The sequence below is a fragment of the Petromyzon marinus genome, chromosome 74 (genome assembly GCF_048934315.1).
Source record: "Petromyzon marinus isolate PM22_M1 ecotype Great Lakes invasive population chromosome 74, UKy_Petmar_22M1.pri1.0, whole genome shotgun sequence".
NCBI classification, from domain to species: domain Eukaryota; kingdom Metazoa; phylum Chordata; class Hyperoartia; order Petromyzontiformes; family Petromyzontidae; genus Petromyzon; species Petromyzon marinus.
Genome location: NC_133740.1, coordinates 8,085,361 through 8,108,549, shown reverse-complemented (window position 1 = coordinate 8,108,549; position 23,189 = coordinate 8,085,361). Strand labels below are relative to the sequence as shown.

General features: G+C 57.1%; 1 protein-coding gene across 1 annotated transcript in view; it reads right to left on the bottom strand.

Annotated features, from left to right (window-relative positions):
- Positions 1-7,032: 7,032 nt before the first annotated feature.
- LOC142907103 (uncharacterized) overlaps positions 7,033-23,189 on the bottom strand; it is a 16,801-nt gene continuing 644 nt past the window's right edge. Inside the window, exons 2-8 of the mRNA XM_076056183.1 lie at positions 23,000-23,150; positions 20,001-20,150; positions 18,175-18,289; positions 17,541-17,740; positions 14,969-15,149; positions 12,934-13,032; positions 7,033-7,316 (exon numbers count right to left, since the gene is read on the bottom strand). Of these exons, the coding sequence (XP_075912298.1) occupies positions 7,060-7,316; positions 12,934-13,032; positions 14,969-15,149; positions 17,541-17,740; positions 18,175-18,289; positions 20,001-20,150; positions 23,000-23,150 (1,153 nt within the window). The 3' untranslated portion in view covers positions 7,033-7,059. The remainder of the gene's footprint in view (positions 7,317-12,933; positions 13,033-14,968; positions 15,150-17,540; positions 17,741-18,174; positions 18,290-20,000; positions 20,151-22,999; positions 23,151-23,189) is intronic.

The window sequence follows — 23,189 nt, the reverse complement described above, 5'->3', positions numbered from 1 at the left end:
GCTCGTGAGCGGTTTTTTTTTCTTCCCCCTGCAATCGCACAACGCGACACGCACGGCGCGGGTAACGACGACGCCATCTCACACACACACACACACGTGTGCTGCTGCTGCTACCGCCACCGCCGCCGTCATCATGGCGCGGCACACCAGGATGGGAAAACCTCACGAGGAGAGGAACGGCGTGGTCGCCTTTTCCTCGCCCAGCGGCAGGAGCGCGGGGCGACGGCGTACGCGGCGGAGGAGGCGATTGGTGGCGCGCCTCGCGGACTCCGGGGCTCGCCACCGGAGCGCTCTCCGTGCGGTGCGGCCCCGCTCGCCCCGCTCGCCTCGCCCGCCGTCCGCGTGCCCGACCTCGAGAGCGCGCCGCCTGACCTCGAGAGCGCCGACCTGCGAAGGGGGATCTGCAGCGGTTCGGCACGGCGGTGTCGCGCGTCGCCACGTTGCCACCCCCCCCCCCCCCCTGCGCGCGAGGAAGCCAAAATTGACGCACGTCGTGTCGCTTCAGCGCCGCGTGTTTTATGGTTTTAAAAGACGAGAACACTTGAGCTCGATGTTACCCTAAAGTACACGATAGGCGGTCACGTGTACACGGTCTATGCCTCCACGGTCGGGCTGCGGTGCTATATGGGTGTGGGGGAGCGGAGCGGCCCACGCCCGGAAAAAAACTGCCCGAACAGGACGAGAGGGTGGACGGCGCCACCTGTCACGGAGCAGCAGCAGCAGCACCCGCAGCAGCAGCAGCAGCAGCACCCGCAGCAGCAGCAGCAGCAGCACCCGCAGCAGCAGCAGACGGAGCAGCGGCAGCAGCTGACGGGGCAACAGCAGCTGACGGAGCAGCAGCAGCAACAGCAGCAACAGCCGCAGCAGCTGCAGCACCAGCAGCAGCAGCAACACCAGCGGCAGGGGCAGCGAGAGGAGCTCGTCATCCAGGCAGCCGGCTGTGAAGTACCAATGCTCGATGGACGAGCAAGGCGGTTTCACCCAGGTCCAGCCCCGAAAGCGGAAGGCCAAGGCCGGACCAGCAGGAGCACAATGCGTCGGGGGACCCCTTCAAAGCGGACGACGGTCGCCAGCGCCGACAGAGGGCCGGAGGGCCACGCGGACGCGGCGATGAGGAGCGACGACGAGCCCGAACCGCGGGACGAGACGGGCGACGACGGCGACCTCCGCCCGCCGGGCGGCGGCGGGGCGGCCGACGACCTCGGGCCCCGGCTCCGGCCGCACCGGAGCCGCGGACCGCCGCCGCCGCCGCCGCCGCTGCCGCCGCCGCGGGAGAGACCCGCCCCGAGCCGGGGGAGACCCCGGCCCCGGGGGGCACGACGGAGGCGATGAACACCGAGCTCCCCGAGAGTGCGCCCGCCAGCTCGGACGACGAGCGGGCGGAGTCCGACACCGACGACGAGGACGACGCGGGCGCGTGGGAATACACGGCCGGGGGCATCCTGGAAAGCACCTTCGGGCAGTGGAAGGTCCGGGTCGAGGACCACTTCCCCGACACAACGCGCTTCCTGAAAGTGGCGAAGGAGGCTTGCCGTGCCAATAGTGAAAGCATCCTCACCTCGAGGGAGATCTTCAGGGTGAGACCGATCATCCGGAAGCTGGAGGTGGTCCCCCGCCCCTCGCCCTCCAACGCAAGAGGGCCGGTACCCTGTGAATAATCATCGTGATGGCTGCAGGTGTTGGGATAGCCACGCCGAATTGCAACGGCGCCCGCGGCGACGCGAGATGGCACCGCGTGTGCTGCCTGCTCGGGGATCGGAAGGTCGACGTGGCCCTCCTACAGGAGACGCACCTCGACGACGCCCCGCAGGGCCGGCGACAACACCTCGTGGACGGCCGGTCTTTTTTTTTTAGCCATGGCGAGGACAAACCGGGCAGGCGTCGCGATAGTTTTCGGCCCGAACTTCGTCCCCAGGGACGTGGCCTTCAAAGATATCGTGAAGAGCCACTTGATCTCGGTAGACTTGGCGCTCAACGGCGTCAGGATGCGGCGCTTCGGCGTGTACGCGCCGAGCAAGAGCCGCGGGACGGGGGCTCTTTTTCTCCGGCGCACTCCGGGACGCCCTGGAGGCATGCGATGGGGACGGGGGGTGTTGACGGTCGTGCGTGGGGGACTTTAATTGCACCTTGGACCCAGCCCTTGACCGGAACGGCGCCGAGCCTCACCCGGAGTCGGCGCGAGCGTGGGGGGGGGGGACCTGGCGCGGCAGCTGGGGCTGCCGGACGCGTGGCGGCTGCACCGGCCGAACCCAGCGGCAGTACACGCGGTGCCGCTGCGACTTTCGGGGAAGGGTGAGCCTCGCCAGGCTGGACAGGCTGTACGTGAGCGCCGCGGACGCCAACCTGGTCGGTGACGGCGAAATCGTCCCGACCTGGTTTCTCAGACCACCACCACATGGCGTCCGTGCAGCTGCGGGTCCCAAGGGGGAGGCCGCTGTAGCGCCGGCTGGAGGCTCGACGTGCGGCTGCTCGAGGACCCGGCCTTCGCGGGGCTCTTCAGGGCCCGCGGGGTCAAATGGGTGGCCGCAAAGAGCGGATTCGGAGGCACCTCGCGGTGGTGGGAGCACACGAAAGGCGCAGGTGCGGGCACCGTGCGTGCAGTTCCGGGGGGCACTGCGCCGCGGCCAGAGACGAGGCGGCCGAGCACCTGCATGGCAGAGCTGCTGCTCCTGGAGGCGGAGCTGGGTGCTGACCGGGAGGCCGTGCTGCTGGAGAAGCAGCGGCTCTTTAGGGCCGTGGCAGACCAGCAGGCACACCGCTCCTTCGTGCGCAAACGGATGCAGCGCCTGGTCCACATGGACTCGCCCTCCAGGTTGTTTTATCGCCAGGCGCGAGAGCGCAAACCGGACACCAACAGGATTCTCTCGGGCCTGCTGACCCAGGAGGGGACGATGGCCACAACGGAGGACGAGATCGCCAGGGTCGCCAGGGGGTACTACGTCGACCTCTTCGGGGCACGGAGCGTGCAGGACGGGGCGGTCCGGGACTTGCTCGACGGGAGCCCCGCGTTGGCGGACCCGGAGAGCGAGCGCCTGGAGGGCCCCATCACCCTGGAGGAGCTTCACGCCGCGATGCGGGGTCTATCGACCGGAAGGGCCCCAGGAATCGACGGCCTGCCGGTCGAGTTTTACGCGGCCTTCTGGAAGGAGCTCGGCCCCCAGCTGCTGGAGGTGTTAGCGGAGAGTCTGAGGGAGGGGGAGCTTCCGCCGAGCTGCAGGAGGGCCGTCGTCACCCTGCTGCCAAAGAGGGGAGACCTGCGCCGGATGGAGAACTGGCGTCCGGTGTCCCTCCTGTGCGCCGATTACAAGGTGTTTGCGAAGGTGCTGGCCAACCGCCTCAAATCGGTGGTGGGTCAGCTGGTGCGGCCGGAACAAACCTATTGCGTCCCTGGCCGGTGCCTGCACGACAACATAGGCACGGTCAGGGACGTGATCTCCTTGGCGGGGAGGGACGGCACGGATCTAGGCCTTCTCTTCCTCGACCAGGAGAAGGCATTCGACCGGATCGACCATGGATACCTGGAGGATCTGCTCGCCTCGCAAGGGTTCGGGCGGACTTTCCGGGCGCAGGTGCGGCTCCTGTACGCGGGCGTGTAGAGCACGCTGAAAATCAACCGGCGGCTCGGCGCCCCTTTCTCCGTGGCGAGCGGGGTCAGGCAAGGGTGCCCGTTGTCGGACCTCCTTTACTCCCTGGCGATCGAACCCCTCGTGCGCCGCCTGCGGCTCTCGCTGTCTGGGGTACAGGGGGCCGGGCCCCGAGGCGGCGACCGTCAGAGTGTCGGCGTGCGTCGCGACGACCTGTGCGTCGTCGCGACGCACGCGCGCGACGTGGCCGCGGTGTGACGGGCGGTGGAGGCCTACGAGGCGGCGGCGTCCGGCGCCAAAATCAACCGGGGGAAGACCACGGCCCTGCGTCTGGGGCCGCGGGGCGCCGCGTGCCCGGCGCTCCCACCGGGAGGCGTCGCCTGGCAAACCGACGGCGTCAAGTACCTGGGCGTCCGCCTCGGGAAGCCCCACGTCGAGCGGGAGAACTGGACCGACCTACGGGACCGGTTCGAGGCCAGGCCGGCGTTGTCTTTCAGGGGGCGGGTGCCGGTGGGCAACAACCTGGCGGCCGCGGTCCTCTGGCACAGGGCGAAGGGCCCTCCAGCACCCCGGAGTGGCTGCTCGCTCACCCGCTTTGCGTGGCAGGGCAAACATTGGTTGAGGCCGGGGGTCCTCCGCCTGCCGGTGGACGAGGGCGGTCAGGGCCCGGTGGACGTCGCCGCCAGGGTCCCGACCTTCCGACTCCAGACCGTGCGGCGGCTGCTGCACGGCGCGGAGGCCGCGCCCTGGGTGGCGCCCGCCCTCGCCCTGCCGCGAGACGCCGGTGGCGGCCTGGGCTACGGGCGCGAACTATTCCTGATGGACCTGGCCCGCGTTGACTACGGGAGACTGCCGGTCTTCCGGCGGAGGCCTCTCCTGGACGCGTGGCGGAGCGTGACGTGGAGCAGGGTGAGCCCGCGCGGCAGCACGCTCGGGGAGTTCCTGCGCGAGCCCCTGTTCCACAACGGCCGCTTTCGCGGAGATCCGAGAGGAGGCGGCGCTGGCCCCCCCGTCGCTTCGCCTCGGCGGGGGTGCGGACGGTGGCGGACCCGGTGCGGGACCGCGGCGGCGGGCACCCCGCGTGGAAACCCGCGGCCGATATCAACGGGACCGCGGCGGGGCTCCGCACCGTGCTGGCCGGGGCGAAGTTGTTGCGGGCGGCGCTCGAAAGCGATGCGCCAGTCGCGGTTGCGGCTGGACACGCCCGAGTCCCGCTCCCCCCTCCCTTCCCAGAGCTGAGCTTCGCGTGCGCCCGGCCCCCCCGGGGCCGCGACGGCGGCGGCTCCGGGTGGCTGCTGCGGCTCGCCGGCTGCCTGGACGCGGCCTTCCGTGGCGCGTGCAAGAGGACGCTGTACGAGTGCGGCGTCAAGGCGCTGCACGGCCGCGAGCTGGGGGTGCTCCCGGACACGAAGTGGAGGGTGCTTGCGCCGTCCGAGGAGGCGGCCCCCCAGTGGGGCCGGATTTACAGGCCCCCCCCCCCCCCCCATTGCCAAGCGCTGCGGGGGACCTGCGGCGGCGGGGCCGCTCCACCGGGCGCAGCCCTCGGCCGCGTGGCTCGGCCGAGTCACCCCCGGGGGCGTCGGAGGAGTGCCCGTTTTGCGCCGAGCGGGAGGACCTGGAACACCTGCACCTAACCTGCCCGCGATTGGCACCGCCGTACCGGCTCCTTGGGGGCCATCTCCAGGAAACTGGGGATGGCCTTCCGAAGGGGCTGGATGGTGCACGGGGGCCCCCTACGCGGCCGGCAAACGCCACGACCTGGCGAACTTCGCCTGCTCCCAGGCCAGGCTGGCGGTTCGCACGTCGCGAAAGGAGGGAGCTGCAGGGCGCCGCGGACAGCGGCCGTTCGGCGGTGGCGACGCCGCGGGGCCTGGTGAGGGCGAGGTTGCGACCGGAACACGAGTGCCTCGCCTTGGCCAGGGCCGCAGACGGGAACGCGGAGTTCGGCGCGCGGTGGGGGGCCGGGGAGGCCCTCTGCTCCGTGGCGGATGGCGAGGTGCGGGGCGCGCGCCGGCGAAAGGTGACTGTGTGTGGCCTCCCGAGGGCCGGGGTTTTTTTTTCCCGTCTCCTGGGTGTCGGGCAGCGGGTTGTTTTACCCCGGCGCAGGCGCCTGAGTGGGCGGCGGATTGGTCCCCCCCCTGCTTAGCTGGTTGTCGAAGCGGTGACGTCGCATTTCGCCCTGCGCGGCGAGACGTTTTGTTTTTCTGTGCTGAAGCCTTTTTTTCCGCTTTCACTCGGTGTGTGAAGCGGTTTTTTTTTTACACGACCTCCCCTGACGCGTGTCACCGAGCGTGCACCATCGGTGGGGCATGCACCACCAAGAACACAAACACGCCCCAGGGCTTTGCCGCTGGGGTAATAAAGGTGCTTTAAAAGTCAAAAAGTCTCTCTCTCTCTCTCACCACCCAGTGTCTGTGTCTGTCTGTCTCTCTCTCTCACCACCCAGTGTCTGTGTGTCTCTCTCTCTCTCTCTCTCACCACCCTGTGTCTGTGTGTCTCTCTCTCTCACCACCCAGTGTCTGTGTCTCTCTCTCACCACCCAGTGTCTGTGTCTGTGTCTCTCTCTCTCTCTCACCACCCAGTGTGTGTCTCTCTCTCTCACACCACCCAGTGTCTGTGTGTGTCTCTCTCTCTCACCACCCAGTGTCTGTGTGTGTCTCTCTCACCACCCAGTGTCTGTGTGTGTCTCTCTCTCTCACCACCCAGTGTCTGTGTCTCACCACCAACCCACCAACTATTCCAACCACCCCAACCCACCACTCACCACCAACCATACCACCCACGAACTATTCCAACTCACCACCCACCAACCATACCAACCATCCCAACTACCAACTATCCCAACCACCCACCCACCAACCATCCCCCACCCACCACCAACCATCCCAACCACCCACCCACCAACCATCACCACCCACCACCAACCATCCCAACCACCCGCCCACCAACCATCCCACCACCCACCCACTAACAATCCCAACCACCACCCACCCACCAACCACCACCCACCCACCAACCATCCCAACCACCCACCAACCATCCCAACCACCAACCATCCCAACCACCCACCAACCAGCCCACCACCCACCCACCAACAATCCCAACCACCACCCACCAACAATCCCAACCACCACCCACCAACAATCCCAACCACCACCCACCAACCATCCCAACCACCCACCCCACCAACCACCCACCCCACCCACCAACCATCCCACCCACCAACCATCCCACCCACCCACCCACCAACCATCCCCACCACCAACCACCACCCACCCACCACCAACCATCCCAACCACCACCCACCCACCAACCATCCCCACCACATCCCCACCACCATCCCCACCACCCATCAACCACCACCACCAACCATCCCCACCCACCCACCAATCACACCACCCACCGCCAACCATCCCCACCCACCCAACCACCAACCACACCACCCACCAGCACCACCAGCACCACCAGGGCCCGCTCAGGACGTCTCAATGGAGTCGGCGTTGTAGCAGTGCGCCGGCAGCGCTCGCTCCACGGCGGCCAGCGCCTCCACGGCCCCCGCCAGCGCCGCCGCCTCGGCCGCCTGCGTCGCCAGCGCCGCCTCCCGGCGCCCGGCCGCCGCCTCCAGCGCCTCGATCCTCGCCGCCAGCGCCGGGGCCTCCAGGCGCTGGCGAGCGCCGTCCAGACGAAGCTCCAGGGCCTCCAGCAAGGGGAAGTTCGGCGGGGCGGACGCCGCTGTCACGTGGGAGGGGGACGGGGGGGGAGAGGTGGTGGTGGTGGTGGTGTTGATGGTGGTGGTGGGTAGTGGTGGTAGTTGGTAGTTGGTGGTAGTGGTAGCTGGTAGTGGTGGTAGTTGGTGGTAGTGGTAGGTGGTAGTGGTGGTAGTTGGTAGTGGTTGGTGGTGGTAGCTGGTAGTGGTGGTAGTTGGTGGTAGTGGTAGCTGGTAGTGGTGGTAGTTGGTGGTAGTGGTAGGTGGTAGTGGTGGTAGTTGGTAGTGGTTGGTGGTGGTAGCTGGTAGTGGTGGTAGTTGGTGGTAGTGGTAGCTGGTAGTGGTGGTAGGTGGTAGTGGTGGTAGTTGGTAGTGGTGGTAGTTGGTAGTGGTGGTAGGTGGTAGTGGTGGTAGTTGGTAGTGGTGGTAGCGGTGGTAGCTGGTAGTGGTGGTAGCTGGTAGTAGTAATGGTAGTGGTGGTAATTGGTAGTGGTCGTAGTGATGGTAATTGGTAGTGGTGGTAGTGATGGTAATTGGTAGTGGTGGTAGTGATGGTAATTGGTAGTGGTGGTAGTGATGGTAATTGGTGGTGGTGGTAGTGATGGTAATTGGTGGTGGTGGTGGTAGTGATGGTAATTGGTGGTGGTGGTAGTAGTGATAGTGGTGGTGGTAGTGATGATATTGATCGTAGTAGTGATGATAGTGGTGGTAGTAGTTGGTAGTGGTAGTAGTAATGGTAGTGGTGGTAGTGATGGTAATTGGTAGTGGTGGTAGTGATGGTAATTGGTAGTGTTGGTAATTGATAGTGGTGGTAGTGATGGTAATTGGTAGTGGTGGTAGCGATGGTAATTGGTAGTGTTGGTAGTGGTGGTAATTGGTAGTGGTGGTAGTGATGATAGTGATCGTAGTAGTGATGATAGTGGTGGTAGTAGTTGGTAGTGGTGGTAGCTGTCACGTGGGAGGAGGAGGGGGGGGAGAGGTGGTGGTGTTGATGGGTGATGGTAGTGGTTGGTCGTGGTGGGTGATGGTGGTAGTGGTAGCTGGTAGTGGTGGTAGTTGGTAGTTGGTGGTAGTTGGTAGCTGGTAGTGGTGGTAGTTGGTAGTAGTGGTAGGTGGTAGTGGTGGTAGTTGGTAGTGGTGGTAGCTGGTAGTAGTAATGGTAGTGGTGGTAGTGATGGTAATTGGTAGTGGTGGTAGTGATGGTAATTGGTAGTGGTGGTAGTGTTGGTAAATGGTGGTGGTGGTGGTAGTAGTGATAGTGGTGGTGGTAGTGATGATATTGATGTAGTAGGGATGATAGTGGTGGTAGTAGTTGGTAGTGGTAGTAGTAATGGTAGTGGGGGTAGTGATGGTAATGGTAGTGGTGGTAGTGATGGTAATTGGTAGTGTTGGTAGTGGTGGTAATTGGTAGTGGTGGTAGTGATGATAATGATCGTAGTAGTGATGATAGTGGTGGTAGTAGTTGGTAGTGTTGGTAGCTGGGTAGTGGTAGTGATGGTAATTGGTAGTGGTGGTAGTAGTGATAGTGGTGGTAATTGGTAGTGGTGGTAGTTGGTAGTGATGATAGTGATTGTAGTAGTGATGATAGTGGTAGTAGTAGTTGGTAGTGATGGGAGTTGGTAGTGGTGGTAATGGTGGTAGTGATGGTAATTGGTAGTGGTGGTAGTTGGTAGTGGTGATAGTGATGATAGTGGTGGTAATAGTGTTAGTGATGGTAGTTTGTAGTAATGATAGTTGTAGTGGTGGTAGTAGTTGGTAGTGGTGGTAGCTGGTAGTGGTGGTAGTGATGGTAATTGGTAGTGGTGGTAGTAGTGATAGTGGTGGTAGTTGGTAGTGGTGGTAGTGATCGTTGTAGTGATGATAGTGGTGGTATTAGTTGGTAGTGGTGATGATGGTAGTTGGTAGTAATGATAGTTGGTAGTGGTGGTAGTGGTGATGGTGGTGGTAGTTGGTAGTAATGGTGATAGTGTTGGTGGTAGTTGGTAGTGGTGGTAGTAGTTGGTAGTGGTGGTAGTAGTTGGTAGTGGTGATGATGGTGGTGGTAGTAGTTGATAGTGGTGATGTGGCAGTAATGGTAGTTGGTAGTAATGATAGTTGGTAGTGATGGTAATTGGTAGTGGTGGTAGTGATGGTAATTGGTGGTGGTAGTAGTGATAGTGGTGGTGGTAGTGATGATATTGATCGTAGTAGTGATGATAGTGGTGGTAATAGTTGTTAGTGATGGTAGTTTGTAGTAATGATAGTTGGTAGTGGTGGTAGTTGGTAGTGGTGGTAGTGTTGATGATGGTAGTAGTTGGTAGTGTTGATGATGGTAGTGTTGATGATGGTAGTGATGGTAGTGTTGATGATGGTAGTGATGGTAGTGTAGATGATGGTAGTGATGATGATGGTAGTGTTGATGATGGTAGTGTTGATGATGGTAGTGTTGATGATGGTAGTGTTGATGATGGTAGTGATGGTAGTGTTGATGATGGTAGTGATGGTAGTGGTGGTAGGATGGTAGTGGTGGTAGTAGTTGGTAGTGTTGATCATGGAAGTGGTGGTGGTAGTTGGTAGAGTTGATGATGGTAGTGGTGGTGGTAGTTGGTAATGATGGTAGTAGTTGGTAGTGATGGTAGTTGGTAGTGATGGTAGTAGTTGATAGTGGTAGTAGTTGGTGGTAGTGGTGGTAGTGGTCGTAGTGTTGATGATGGTAGTGGTGGTAGTGATGGTAGTTGGTAGTGGTGGTAGTTGGTGATTATGGTAGTGGTGGTAGTAGTTGGTAGTGGTTGGTGGTAGTTGGTAGTGATGGTAGTGTTGATGATGGTAGTAGTTGGTAGTGATGGTAGTGGTGGTAGTAGTTGGTGGTGGTAGTTGGTAGTGATGATAGTGATGGTGGTGGTGGTAGTTGGTAGTGGTGGTAGTGTTGATGGTAGTTGGTAGTGTTGATGATAGTTGGTAGTGGTGGTAGTTGGTGATGATGGTAGTAGTTGGTAGTGGTGGTGGTAGTTGGTAGTGGTGGTAGTGTTGATGGTAGTTGGTCGTGTTGATGATAGTTGGTAGTGGTGGTAGTTGGTGATGATGGTAGTAGTTGGTAGTGGTGGTGGTAGTTGGTAGTGGTGGTAGTGTTGATGATGGTAGTGGTGGTAGTGTTGATGATGGTAGTAGTTGGTAGTGGTGGTGGTAGTTGGTAGTGATGGTAGTGGTGGTAGTGTTGATGGCAGTAGGTGGTGGTGGTAGTTGGTAGTAGTTGGTAGTGGTGGTAGTGGTGGTAGTGTTGATGATGGTAGTGGTGTAGTAGCTGGTAGTGGTGGTAGTGTTGATGATGGTAGTGGTGGTAGTAGTTGGTAGTGGTGGTAGTGTTGATGATGGTAGTGGTGGTGGTAGTTGGTGGTGGTAGTAGTTGGTAGTGGTGGTAGTGTTGATGATGGTAGTGTACTGGTGGTAGTAGTTGGTAGTGATGGTAGTGGTGGTAGTGATGGTAGTGGTGGTAGTGTTGATGGTAGTGGTGGTAGTTGGAGTGATGGTAGTGGTGGTAGTTGGTAGTGATGGTAGTGGTGGTAGTAGTTGGTCGTGATGGTAGTGATGGTAGTGGTGGTAGTAGTTGGTAGTGATGGTGGTAGTGGTGGTGGTAGTGGTGGTGGTAGTGGTGGTAGTTGGTAGTGATGGTAGTGGTGGTAGTAGTTGGTAATGGTGGTAGTGGTGGTGGTAGTTGGTAGTGGTGGTGGTGGTAGTAGTTGGTAGTGATGGTAATGGTGGTAGTGGTGGTAGTTGGTAGTGGTGGTGGTAGTTGGTAATGGTGGTAGTGGTAGTAGTTGGTAGTGGTGGTAGTGGTGGTAGTAGTTGGTAGTGGTGGTAGTGGTGGTAGTAGTTGGTAGTAGTGGTGGTGGTGGTGGTAGTTGGTAGTGGTGGTAGTGGTGGTAGTTGGTAGTGATGGTAGTGGTGGTGGTAGTGGTGGTAGTTGGTAGTGGTGGTAGTGTTGATGATGGTAGTGGTGGTAGTGTTGATGATGGTAGTAGTGGTGGTAGTTGGTAGTGATGGTAATGATGGTAGTGGTGGTAGTGGTGATAGTAGTTGGTAATGATGGTAATTGGTAGTGATGGTAATGATGGTAGTTGGTAGTGGTGGCCGTGGTGGTAGTGGTGGTAGTGTTGATGATGGTAGTGGTGGTGGTAGTTGGTAGTGATGGTAATGATGGTAGTGATGGTAGTGATGGTAATGATGGTAGTGATGTAGTAGTGGTAGTGTAGTTGGTAGTGGTGGTAGTAGTGGTAGTAGTGGTAGTAGTTGGTAGTGATGGTAGTGGTGGTAGTTGGTAGTGGTAGTGGTGGTAATAGTTGGTAGTGGTGGTAGTGGTGGTAGTTGGTAGTGGTGGTAGTGGTGGTGGTGATGGTGTGTTGATGATGGTAGTGGTGGTGGTAGTGGTGGTAGTGTTGATGATGGTAGTGGTGGTAGTGGTAGTAGTTGGTAATGATGGTAGTGGTGGTGGTGATGATAGTGTTGATGATGGTAGTGATGGTAGTGGTGGTAGTAGTGGTAGTAGTGGTGGTAATGATGGTAGTGGTGGTAGTAGTTGGTAGTGGTGGTAGTGTTGATGATGGTAGTGGTAATAGTTGGTAGTGATGGTAGTGATGGTAGTAGTGGTGGTAGTGATGGTAGTGGTAGTAGTTGGTAATGATGGTAATGATGGTAGTGATGGTAGTGGTGGTGGTAGTTGGTAGTGGTGGTGGTAGTTGGTAATGATGGTAGTGGTGGTAGTAGTGGTGGTAGTGGTGGTAGTGTTGATGATGGTAGTGGTGGTGGTAGTTGGTAGTGGTGGTGGTAGTTGGTAGTAATGATGCTAGTTGGTAGTGGTGGTAGTGTTGGTAGTGGTAGTGGTGGTAGTTGGTAGTAATGATGGTAGTGGTGGTAGTAGTGGTGGTAGTGATGGTAATGATGGTAGTGATGGTAGTGGTGGTGGTAGTTGGTAGTAATGATGGTAGTGATGGTAGTGGGTGGTAGTTGGTAGTGGTGGTGGTAGTTGGTAGTAATGATGGTAGTGGTGGTAGTGGTGGTAGTTCGTAGTGGTGGTGTAGTTGTTAGTAATGATGGTAGTGATGGTAGTGGTGGTAGTGGTGGTAGTGGTGGTAGTGGTAGTAGTTGGTAATGATGGTAATGATGGTAGTAGTTGGTAGTGGTGGTGGTAGTTGGTAGTAATGATGGTAGTAGTGGTGGTGGTAGTTGGTAGTAATGATGGTGGTAGTGGTGGTAGTGGTGGTAGTTGGTAGTGGTGGTGGTAGTTGGTAGTGGTGGTGTAGTTGGTAGTAATGATGGTAGTAGTGTTGGTGGTGGTGGTAGTTGGTAGTGGTGGTGGTAGTGGTAGTAATGATGGTAGTAGTGGTGGTGGTAGTTGGTAGTAATGATGGTAGTAGTGTTGGTAGTGGTGGTAGTTGGTAGTGGTGGTGGTAGTTGGTAGTAATGATGGTAGTAGTGTTGGTGGTGGTGGTAGTTGGTAGTGGTGTGTTAGTTGTAGTAATGATGGTAGTAGTGGTGGTGTTATGTAGTAAGATGGTAGTAGTGGTGGTGGTAGTTGTAGTAATGATGGTAGTAGTGTTGGTGGTAGTTGGTAGTAATGATGGTAGTAGTGGTGGTAGTGGTGGCCGTGGCGAGCGTTGCCAGACGCACGCAGTCCTTCGAGGAGGTTGTTGAGCTGCCGCAAGACGTCCGCTACCACGGCACGTGCCACGGAGGCCTTCCCCACCGCGTCATTGGAAGCTCCTCCGCCTGAACAACAACAACAACAACAACCCGCCGTCAGCTCACCAAGCGCCGACGATGTCACCCCGGTGCCAGAGCCAGGCTAGGTGCCACTTCAAGGCCATCGCGTGAAAGTGTCCAACTCGTCCCCCCCCCCCCCCCCTCCCCCCAGGCTGCTGGCAGGAGGTCACGGGACAGACCCAGCAGGTGCTGTGGGTTGACCGACACAAAGACAAAGATCCCCCGTGTAGCCTCAACGAGACTGAAGGGGCAAGTGCCGTTAGCGAGCAGCAGCGTCTATGAAGGCCGGCACGGCACACGAGGGGGTGGGTGGCCAGCACCACGCCCGGCCGCCTTTGTCTCCCCCAGAGAGACAGAGACACCGCTACACCAGGTGCTCATTCGAGGCTGAGTCGACCTAGGGGAAGGGTCAGGTCCGGTTGAGGTAGTAGTCGTCGCCCGGGCGGTGGCGCTAACCGCTGCACCGCCGCTCGTCGTCAGAGACGCGGAGACGGGAACTCGCGACCATGAAGAACCCCGTGTCTCTGTGTCTGTGTGTCTCTCTACCCCGTGTCTCTGTCTCTGAATCTCTGTGTCTCTACCCCGTGTCTCTGTGTCTCTGTGTCTCTGTGTCTCTACCCCGTGTCTCTGTGTCTCTGTGTCTCTCTACCCACCCCGTGTCTCTGTCTCTCTGTGTCTCTGTGTCTCTGTGTCTCTCTACCCACCCCGTGTCTCTGTGTTTCTGTGTCTCTACCCTCCTCCGTGTCTCTGTGTCTCTGTGTCTCCGTGTCTCTCTACCCACACCTTGTCTCTGTGTCTCTGTGTCTCTCTACCCCGTGTCTCTGTGTCTCTGTGTCTCTACCCCCCCCGTGTCTCTGTGTCTCTCTACCACACCTTGTCTCTGTGTCTCTGTGTCTCTCTACCCACACCTTGTCTCTGTGTCTCTGTCTCTCTACCCACACCTTGTCTCTGTGTTTCTGTGTCTCTCTACCCCCCCCCGTGTCTCTCTACCCCCCCCCCCCCCCGTGTCTCTGTGTCTCTACCCCCCCCCCCCCCGTGTCTCTGTGTCTCTGTGTCTCTCTACCCCGTGTCTCTGTGTCTCTCTACCCCACACCTTGTCTCTGTGTCTCTACCCCCGTGTCTCTGTGTCTCTACCCCCGTGTCTCTGTGTCTCTACCCCCGTGTCTCTGTGTCTCTGTGTCTCTCTACCCACCCCGTGTCTCTGTGTCTCTGTGTCTCTCTACCCCGTGTCTCTGTGTCTCTGTGTCTCTACCCTCCCCCGTGTCTCTGTGTCTCTGTGTCTCTCTACCCACACCTTGTCTCTGTGTCTCTCTACCCACACCTTGTCTCTGTGTCTCTGTGTCTCTCTACCCCCCCCGTCTCTCTACCCACCCCCCCCCGTGTCTCTGTGTCTCTGTGTCTCTCTACCCCCCCCGTGTCTCTGTGTCTCTGTGTCGGTGTCTCTACCCCCCCGTGTCTCTGTGTCTCTGTGTCTCTCTACCCCGTGTCTCTGTGTCTCTCTACCCACCCCGTGTCTCTGTCTCTCTGTCTCTCTCTACCCACCCCGTGTCTCTGTGTCTCTGTGTCTCTCTACCCCCCCCGTGTCTCTGTCTCTGTGTCTCTACCCCCGTGTCTCTGTCTCTCTGTGTCTCTCTACCCCCCCGTGTCTCTGTCTCTCTACCCCCCCGTGTCTCTGTGTATCTCTACCCCCACCCCGTGTCTCTGTGTCTCTCTACCCCCACCCCGTGTCTCTGTGTCTCTCTACCCCCACCCCGTGTCTCTGTGTCTCTCTACCCCCCCGTGTCTCTGTGTCTCTCTACCCCCCCGTGTCTCTGTGTCTCTCTACCCCCCCGTGTCTCTGTGTCTCTATACCCCCCGTGTCTCCCCCCCTCCCCCCCCCGTCTCTCTCCCCCCCCCCCGTGTCTCCCCCCCCCCCCCCGTGTCTCCCCCCCCCCCCCCGTGCCCCCCTCCCACTCTCCCCGCACCTCGCCCACGAGCCGCCGCTCCTGCCGCTGTCGCCGCTGGGCTCGCCGCAGGCGCGCGGCGCTGCCGTCGAGGACGTCCAGCAGGCGGCCCGCGGTGCCGCCCAGCGCCAGCGACTCCTGCAGCGCCGCCGCCGCCCCTCGCTTCAGCAGCGCAGCCGCCTGCACGCACGCACGCACGCGTTGGTGCATACACACACACACAGTAACATACACACACAGGTACATACACACACAGGTACATACACACACACTGTTACACACACACACACAGGTACATACACACACACTGTTACATACACACACAGTACACACACACTGTTACACACACACACACACACAGGTACATACACACACACTGTTACATACACACACAGGTACATACACACACACTGTTACACACACACTGTTACATACACACACAGTAACACACACACTGTTACATACACACACTGTTACACACACACACTGTTACACACACACACAGGTACACACACACACTGTTACACACAGGTATATATACACACACAGGTACATACACACACACGTTGGTGCATACACACACAGGTACATACACACACAGGTTAACACACAACAACAACAACAACCGCCATTCGCCACTAAGTGGCGGTGACGTCACCACGACGCTTGTGCCAGGCTATGTGCACCCTGAGGCCACGTGAAGTGTCGAACGCCCGCTGGCAGGAGGTCACGGGGCAGACCCAGGTGCCACGGGTCGACTGACTGAGATGACTGGCTGATGCACCACCTGTGCCCCCTACTGTGCCAACCTGCTGTGCTTTAGCCACCCGGCGCTCCGCTCGCTGTTGTGAGCGTCGCTCCTCCGCCCTCCGTTGTTGTTGGAGGGCGACTGCCTCCAACTGCCCAGTAGCATCCTTCACGAGCCTCCTCCACAGAGGCCGATCTTGACACCGCTGGTACCAGTCATCGGCAAGTCCACTCAGCTCCACGTCCTCCTGTACCACATCACTCCATCTCTTCTCTAGCCCGTGCCGCGCCCGCTTAGCCCCCTCAATCCGGCCAAACAAAAGCTGTTTCGGCATGCGGTGGCTGGGCATGCGGGCTACATGACCCAGCCATCGCAGCCTTGCCTGCCGGAGGAGCTCACCGATGGGACCCTGCCCAGATCTTTCAAGGATTTGTGAGCTCCTCACACAATCCAGTCTGGTTAAACCCAGGATGGATCGTAGGCAGGCCAGCCTAAATGTTTCTAACCGGCGAAGATGTTCCATTAGGGGGGTCCACGTTTCGCAAGCGTAGAGAAGGGAGGGAATGACCGTGGCCGAGAAGACCTGAAGCTTAGTGCGGAGCGACAGACCAGGTAGCTTCCACACAGCGTTACGCAACCGATGAAAAGATATTGCCGCTCGACTGATTCGGAGTGAGACCTCTGCTGTTAAACTGGAGCCAGTCATAAGCACACTGCCCAGGTATGGGAAACTCTCCACTCTCTCCACAACTGCCCCATCACCGATTGGGAGTTGTGGGGGTGGAGTGTCCGATGGTACAAAATACCCAGGCAGGTGCTTAGTTTTGGTGGGGCTGATGGTAAGGCCCCACCTCTTAGTGGCACGCTCCAGTCTCAGCAGCAGCGTCTCCAACTCCTCCTCTGACTGAGCAGCTATTACCAAATCATCGGCATACATAACGTGGTTGAGCAATAGGGAGCCATCCCTTGACCGCACCCGGGCATCGATCAGCCTCCCATTATATCTGTACCATATGGAGATTCCCCCGGTACAGCTATTGAAGGCTTCACGAACTACGTGGTCAAAATAGATGTTAAATAATGTGGGAGCCAGAGGACATCCCTGTCGCACCCCAAGGTGTACAGGGAATGGCTGTGACTCCCGGCCACGTAGTTTTACCTGGGCCCGCTCACCATCATGAAGGTCCTTAATGATCGTGAGCAGAGGGTCAGGTACTCCAAAAGCACGAAGAACAACCCAGAGCCCAGGCCTACTGATGGTATCATAGGCCTTGACCAGGTCAATAAAGCAGAGATGTAGGTCTTGCTGGAATTCCTTACACCTCTGCTGTAGCAGACGGACAGAAAATATGGCATCTGTGCAGGACCGCCCTTTCCTGAAACCGCATTGGGGCACCGCAAGCCTCTCCTCAGCGTGCCTGGCAAGGCGATGCTGAATAATCCTTGCCAGGACCTGTCCCGGCACACTGAGGAGTGAGATGCCCCTGTAGTCGTTACAGTCTGTGCGGTCCCCCTTCTTAAAGACGGGGACCACCAGGGCATCCATCCAATCCTGCGGAACCCGTCCAGTGGTCCAGACTGTTGTTATGATGTCATATAGGGCAGTCTGTGCACAAACGCCACCCTCCCTCAGCATTTCGCTTGGGAGATCATCTCTGCCCGCTGCCTTTTCGAACACACACACACACATACATACACACTAACATACACAGTATCCTCAGAAACAGTATCCTCAGAAGCAGTCTGACTCGGCGGGCAGGGGGCCCAGCAGGGCCAGGGGGCGGGGACTAACAACCCCTAACCCCCCAGCTCCGCCTCCTCACCGGCAGCGTCTCCCGCGCCAGCCGGCCGGCCCGGAGCGCCTCCCGGCCGGCAGCCCCCGCCAGCCGCAGGGCCTCCACCAGGGCGGCACGGGCGCGGCCTGCAGCCTGCTCGGCCTGGGCCACGCGCAGCGCCAGGGCGGGGGCCGTGGCCAACGCAGCCAACGCCAGGGACCGCTGCCTCGCCAGGTCCCACTCCAGCGCTGGGGGTGGGGGGGGGTGGGGGGGGTGGGAGTTGGTGGGGGGGGTGGGTGGTGGGGGGGGAGAGATGAGGGATTGTGGTTGTGGCGTTTGGTTACGTGTCTGAGCGTGTGGGTGGTGGTTGTTGTTGTTGTGGTTGTTGTTGTGGTTCTGGTGGTTGTTGTTGTTGTTGTTGTGGTTATTGTTGTGGTTCTGGTTGTTGTTGTGGTTCTGGTGGTTGTTGTTGTTGTTGTTCTGGTTATTGTTGTGGTTCTGGTTGTTCTGGCTGTTGTGGCTCTGGTTGTTATTGTGGTTCTGGTTGTTGTTGTGGTTCTGGTTGTTATTGCGGTTGTTGTTGTGGTTCTGGTTGTGGTTGTGTTGTTGTGGTTGTGTTGTTGTGGTGTTGTTGTTGTGGTTGTTGTTGTTGTTGTGGTTGTTGTTGTTGTGGTGTCTGTACCCCGCAGCGTGGCGAGTGTCTGGTTGGCACGCTGCAGCGCGTCAGCCGCACTCTTCACGGCGGAGCGCGCAGACGAGAGGTGAGCATCAGCACGTGCCAGCAGCTGGTCCATCGTCTACACCGCCAACATCGCCGCCAACATCATCAACATCACCAACATCATCAACAACATCGCCACCAACATCATCAACATCACCAACATCATCAACAACATCACCGCCGACATCGCAGCCAACATCATCAACATCACCAACATCATCAACAACATCGCCGCCAACATCATCATCACCAACATCATCATCATCACCAACATCGCCGCCAACATCATCATCACCAACATCATCAACATCATCATCATCACCAACATCGCCGCCACCATCGCCGCCAACATCGGCGCCAACATCATCAACATCACCAACATCACCAACATCATCAACATCATCAACATCACCAACATCACCAACATCACCGCCACCATCACCGCCACCAACGCCGCCAACATCACCGCCGACATCGCCGCCAACATCATCGACATCACCAACAACATCAATAACATCGCCGCCAACATCATCGACATCACCAACATCATCAACATCACCATCACCGCCACCATCGCCGCCGACATCGCCGCCAACATCATCGACATCACCAACAACATCAATAACATCGCCGCCAACATCATCGACATCATCAACATCATCAACAACATCGCCGCCAACATCATCAACATCACCAACATCATCAATAACATCACGGCCGACATCGCCGCCAACATTATCAACATCAACAACATCATCAACAACATCGCCGCCAACATCACCGCCGACATCAACGCCGACATCAACACCGACATCGCCGCCAACATCATCGACATCATCAACATCATCAACAACATCACCGCCGACATCGCCGCCAATATCATCAACATCACCAACATCATCAACAACATCAACATCGCCGCCAACATCATCAACATCACCAACATCATCAACAACATCGCCGCCAACATCGCCACCAACATCATCAACATCACCAACATCATCAACAACATCGCCACCAACATCATCACCATCATCATCATCAACAACATCACCGCCACCATGACCGCCACCATCACCGCCAACCTCCACGCCGACATCACCGCCAACATCACCAACAACATCAACATCAGATTCGAAGCTTTCGTGACTGCAGGAATTACTTTGTGGTTCTTTCGGTAAAGTCACAGAAAAAGAGAAAATCAAATAATAATAGAATACGACGTTTCGGTTGCAACACAAGCAGCCATCATCAGGAAAGAATGAATGATAAAACACAGACACGGGAACAGCATAGGCAGACACACACGCAGAGACACACACACACACACAAAGACACACACACACAAAGACACACACACACACAAAGACACACACAAAGACACACACACAAAGACACACACAAAGACACACACAAAGACACACACACACAAAGACACACACAAAGACACACACACAAAGACACACAGGTGTTTGTCTCTGTGTGTCTTTGTGTGCGTCTCTCTGCATCACCAACATCACCGCCAACATCAACACCATCACCGGTGGGTGGGCACCCCTCACCTATTGGTGGGTGGGCACCGCTCACCTGCTGGTGGGTGGTCACCCCTCACCTGCTGGTGGGTGGGCACCGCTCACCTGCTGGTGGGCGGGCACCGCTCACCTACCGGTGGGTGGGCACCGCTCACCTGCCGGTGGGTGGGCACCGCTCACCTGCTGGTGGGTGGGCACCGCTCACCTGCCGGTGGGTGGGCACCGCTCACCTGCCGGTGGGTGGGCACCGCTCACCTGCTGGTGAGCTCTCCCCTCCGCCATCAGCTGCTCCACCTGGGGCCCGTGGCCACCGCCGCCGCCTCCCAGCTGCGGCAGCAGCAGCTCGGCGTCGTCCAGCGCCAACTCCGCCGCGCGCCACCGGTTGCCCAGCTGCCGGAGCCGCCTCTGCGGCGTCGGCAAACGTCAGCCAGCCTCGCCCGTCGGGCACCGTGACTCTCTACAGCGTCGTGGCCATCCCCTCATGTGGTCATCTTGACCATTGTCACCATAACCATTGTCATCTTGACCATTGTCATCTTAACCATTGTCAGCTTGACCATTGTCATCTTGACCATTGTCATCTTAACCATTGTCATCATAACCAGTGTCTTCATAACCATTGTCATCTTAATCATTATCATAACCATTGTCGTCATAACCATTGTCATCTTAATCATTGTCATCATAACCATTGTCATCTTGACCATTGTCGTCATAACCATTGTCATCTTGATCATTGTCGTCATAACCATTGTCATCATAACCATTGTCGTCATAACCATTGTCATCTTAATCATTGTCATCTTGACCATTGTCATCATAACCATTGTCATCTTAATCATTGTCATCATAACCATTGTCATCTTGACCATTGTCATCTTAACCATTGTAATCATAACCATTGTCATCTTGACCATTGTCATCTTAACCATTGTCATCTTGACCATTGTCATCTTAATCATTGTCATCTTGACCATTGTCATCTTAATCAGTCATCTTGATCATTGTCATCATAACCATTGTCATCTTGACCATTGTCTTCATAACCATTGTCATCTTGACCATTGTCTTCATAACCATTGTCATCTTAATCAGTCATCTTGATCATTGTCATCATAACCATTGTCATCTTGACCATTGTCATCATAACCATTGTCATCTTAATCATTGTCATCTTGACCATTGTCATCTTGATCATTGTCATCTTAATCATTATCATCTTGACCATTGTCATCTTAATCATTGTCGTCATAACCATTGTCATCATAACCATTGTCATCTTAACCATTGTCATCTTGATCATTGTCATCTTAATCATTGTCATCTTGACCATTGTCATCCTAATCATTGTCATCATAACCATTGTCATCTTAATCATTGTCATCTTGACCATTGTCATCTTAATCATTGTCGTCATAACCATTGTCATCTTGATCATTGTCGTCATAACCATTGTCATCTTGATCATTGTCGTCATAACCATTGTCATCATAACCATTGTCATCTTAATCATTGTCATCTTGACCATTGTCATCTTAATCATTGTCGTCATAACCATTGTCATCTTGATCATTGTCATCATAACCATTGTCATCATAACCATTGTCATCTTGATCATTGTCGTCATAACCATTGTCATCTTGATCATTGTCGTCATAACCATTGTCATCATAACCATTGTCATCTTAATCATTGTCATCTTGACCATTGTCATCTTAATCATTGTCGTCATAACCATTATCATCTTGATCATTGTCATCATAACCATTGTCATCTTGACCATTGTCATCATAACCATTGTCATCTTGACCATTGTCATCTTGGCCATTGTCATCTTAATCATTGTCATCTTGATCATTGTCATCTTGACAATTGTCATCTTGACCATTGTCATCTTAATCATTGTCATCTTGATCATTGTCATCTTAACCCATTGTCATCTTGATCATTGTCATCTTAATCATTGTCATCTTGATCATTGTCATCATAACCATTGTCATCATAACCATTTTCATCATAACCATTGTCATCTTAATCATTGTCATCTTGACCATTGTCATCATAACCATTCTCATCTTGATAATTGTAATCATAACCATTGTCATCATAACCATTGTCATCTTAATCATTGTCATCTTGACCATTGTCATCATAACCATTGTCATCATAACCATTGTCATCTTGATCATTGTCATCATAACCATTGTCATCTTGATCATTGTCATCTTGACCATTGTCATCTTGATCATTGTCATCATAACCATTGTCATCTTGATCATTGTCATCATAACCATTGTCATCTTGATCATTGTCATAACCAGTCAACATAACTATCGTCACCATAATCGTCAACGTCGCCATCTACAGCATTACAATCATCGTCATAAGCAGGTGGTGGTGGTGGTGCGGTGCCGTGGGGGTGGCAGTGTGGTTATTGTGGTGCTGGCGGCGGTGCTACTGACAGTGCGGTAGTGGTGGTGGCAGTGCGGTGGCGGTGTCAGCAGTGCGGAGGTGGTGGTGGTGGCAGTGTGGCAGTGGTGGCGGTAGTGCGGTGGAGGTGGTAGTGTGGTAGTAGTGGCGGTAGAGCGGTGGCGGTGGTGGCGGCAGTGCGGTAGTGGTGGTGACAGTGCGGTGGTGGTGTCAGCAGTGCGGAGGTGGTGGCGGCAGTGTGGTAGTGGTGGCGGTAGTGCGGTGGAGGTGGTAGTGTGGTAGTAGTGGCGGTAGAGCGGTGGCGGTGGTGGCGGCAGTGCGGAGGTGGTGGTGGCAGTGCAGTGGCGGTGTCAGCAGTGCGGAGGTGGTGGTGGTGGCGGCAGTGGTGGCGGTAGTGCGGCGGCGGTGTTGGCGGCAGTGCGGTAGTGGTGGTGGCAGTGCGGTGGTGGTAGTGCGGTGGCGGTAGTGCGGTGGCGGTGTTGGTGGCAGTGCGGCGGTGGTGGTGGCAGTGTGGTAGTGGTGGTGGCAGTGCAGTGGCGGTGTCAGCAGTGCGGCGGCGGTGTTGGCGGCGGTGCGGCGGTGTTGGCGGCAGTGCGGTAGTGGTGACGGTAGTGCGGTGGAGGTGGTAGTGTGGTAGTAGTGGCGGTAGAGCGGTGGCGGTGGTGGCGGCAGTGCGGAGGTGGTGGTGGCAGTGCAGTGGCGGTGTCAGCAGTGCGGAGGTGGTGGTGGTGGTGGCGGTAGTGCGGCGGCGGTGTTGGCGGCAGTGCGGTAGTGGTGGCGGTAGTGCGGTGGCGGCGGTGGTGGCAGTGCGGCGTTGGCGGCACCTCGCTGGGCATGCCGGCAGGCGGCCGCCGCCCGGCGCCGACGGCCTCCCCCAGGATGCGTGCCGCGTCCCTCCCGGCCTCCCGCGCCTCGCCGTGCGTGCGCCCAGCCAGCGCCTCCAGGCGCCCAGCCAGCGCCGTCGTGCGACGCAGCCTGCGCCGGCCGGCCGGCCACCCGCCACAAAGGCAAAGA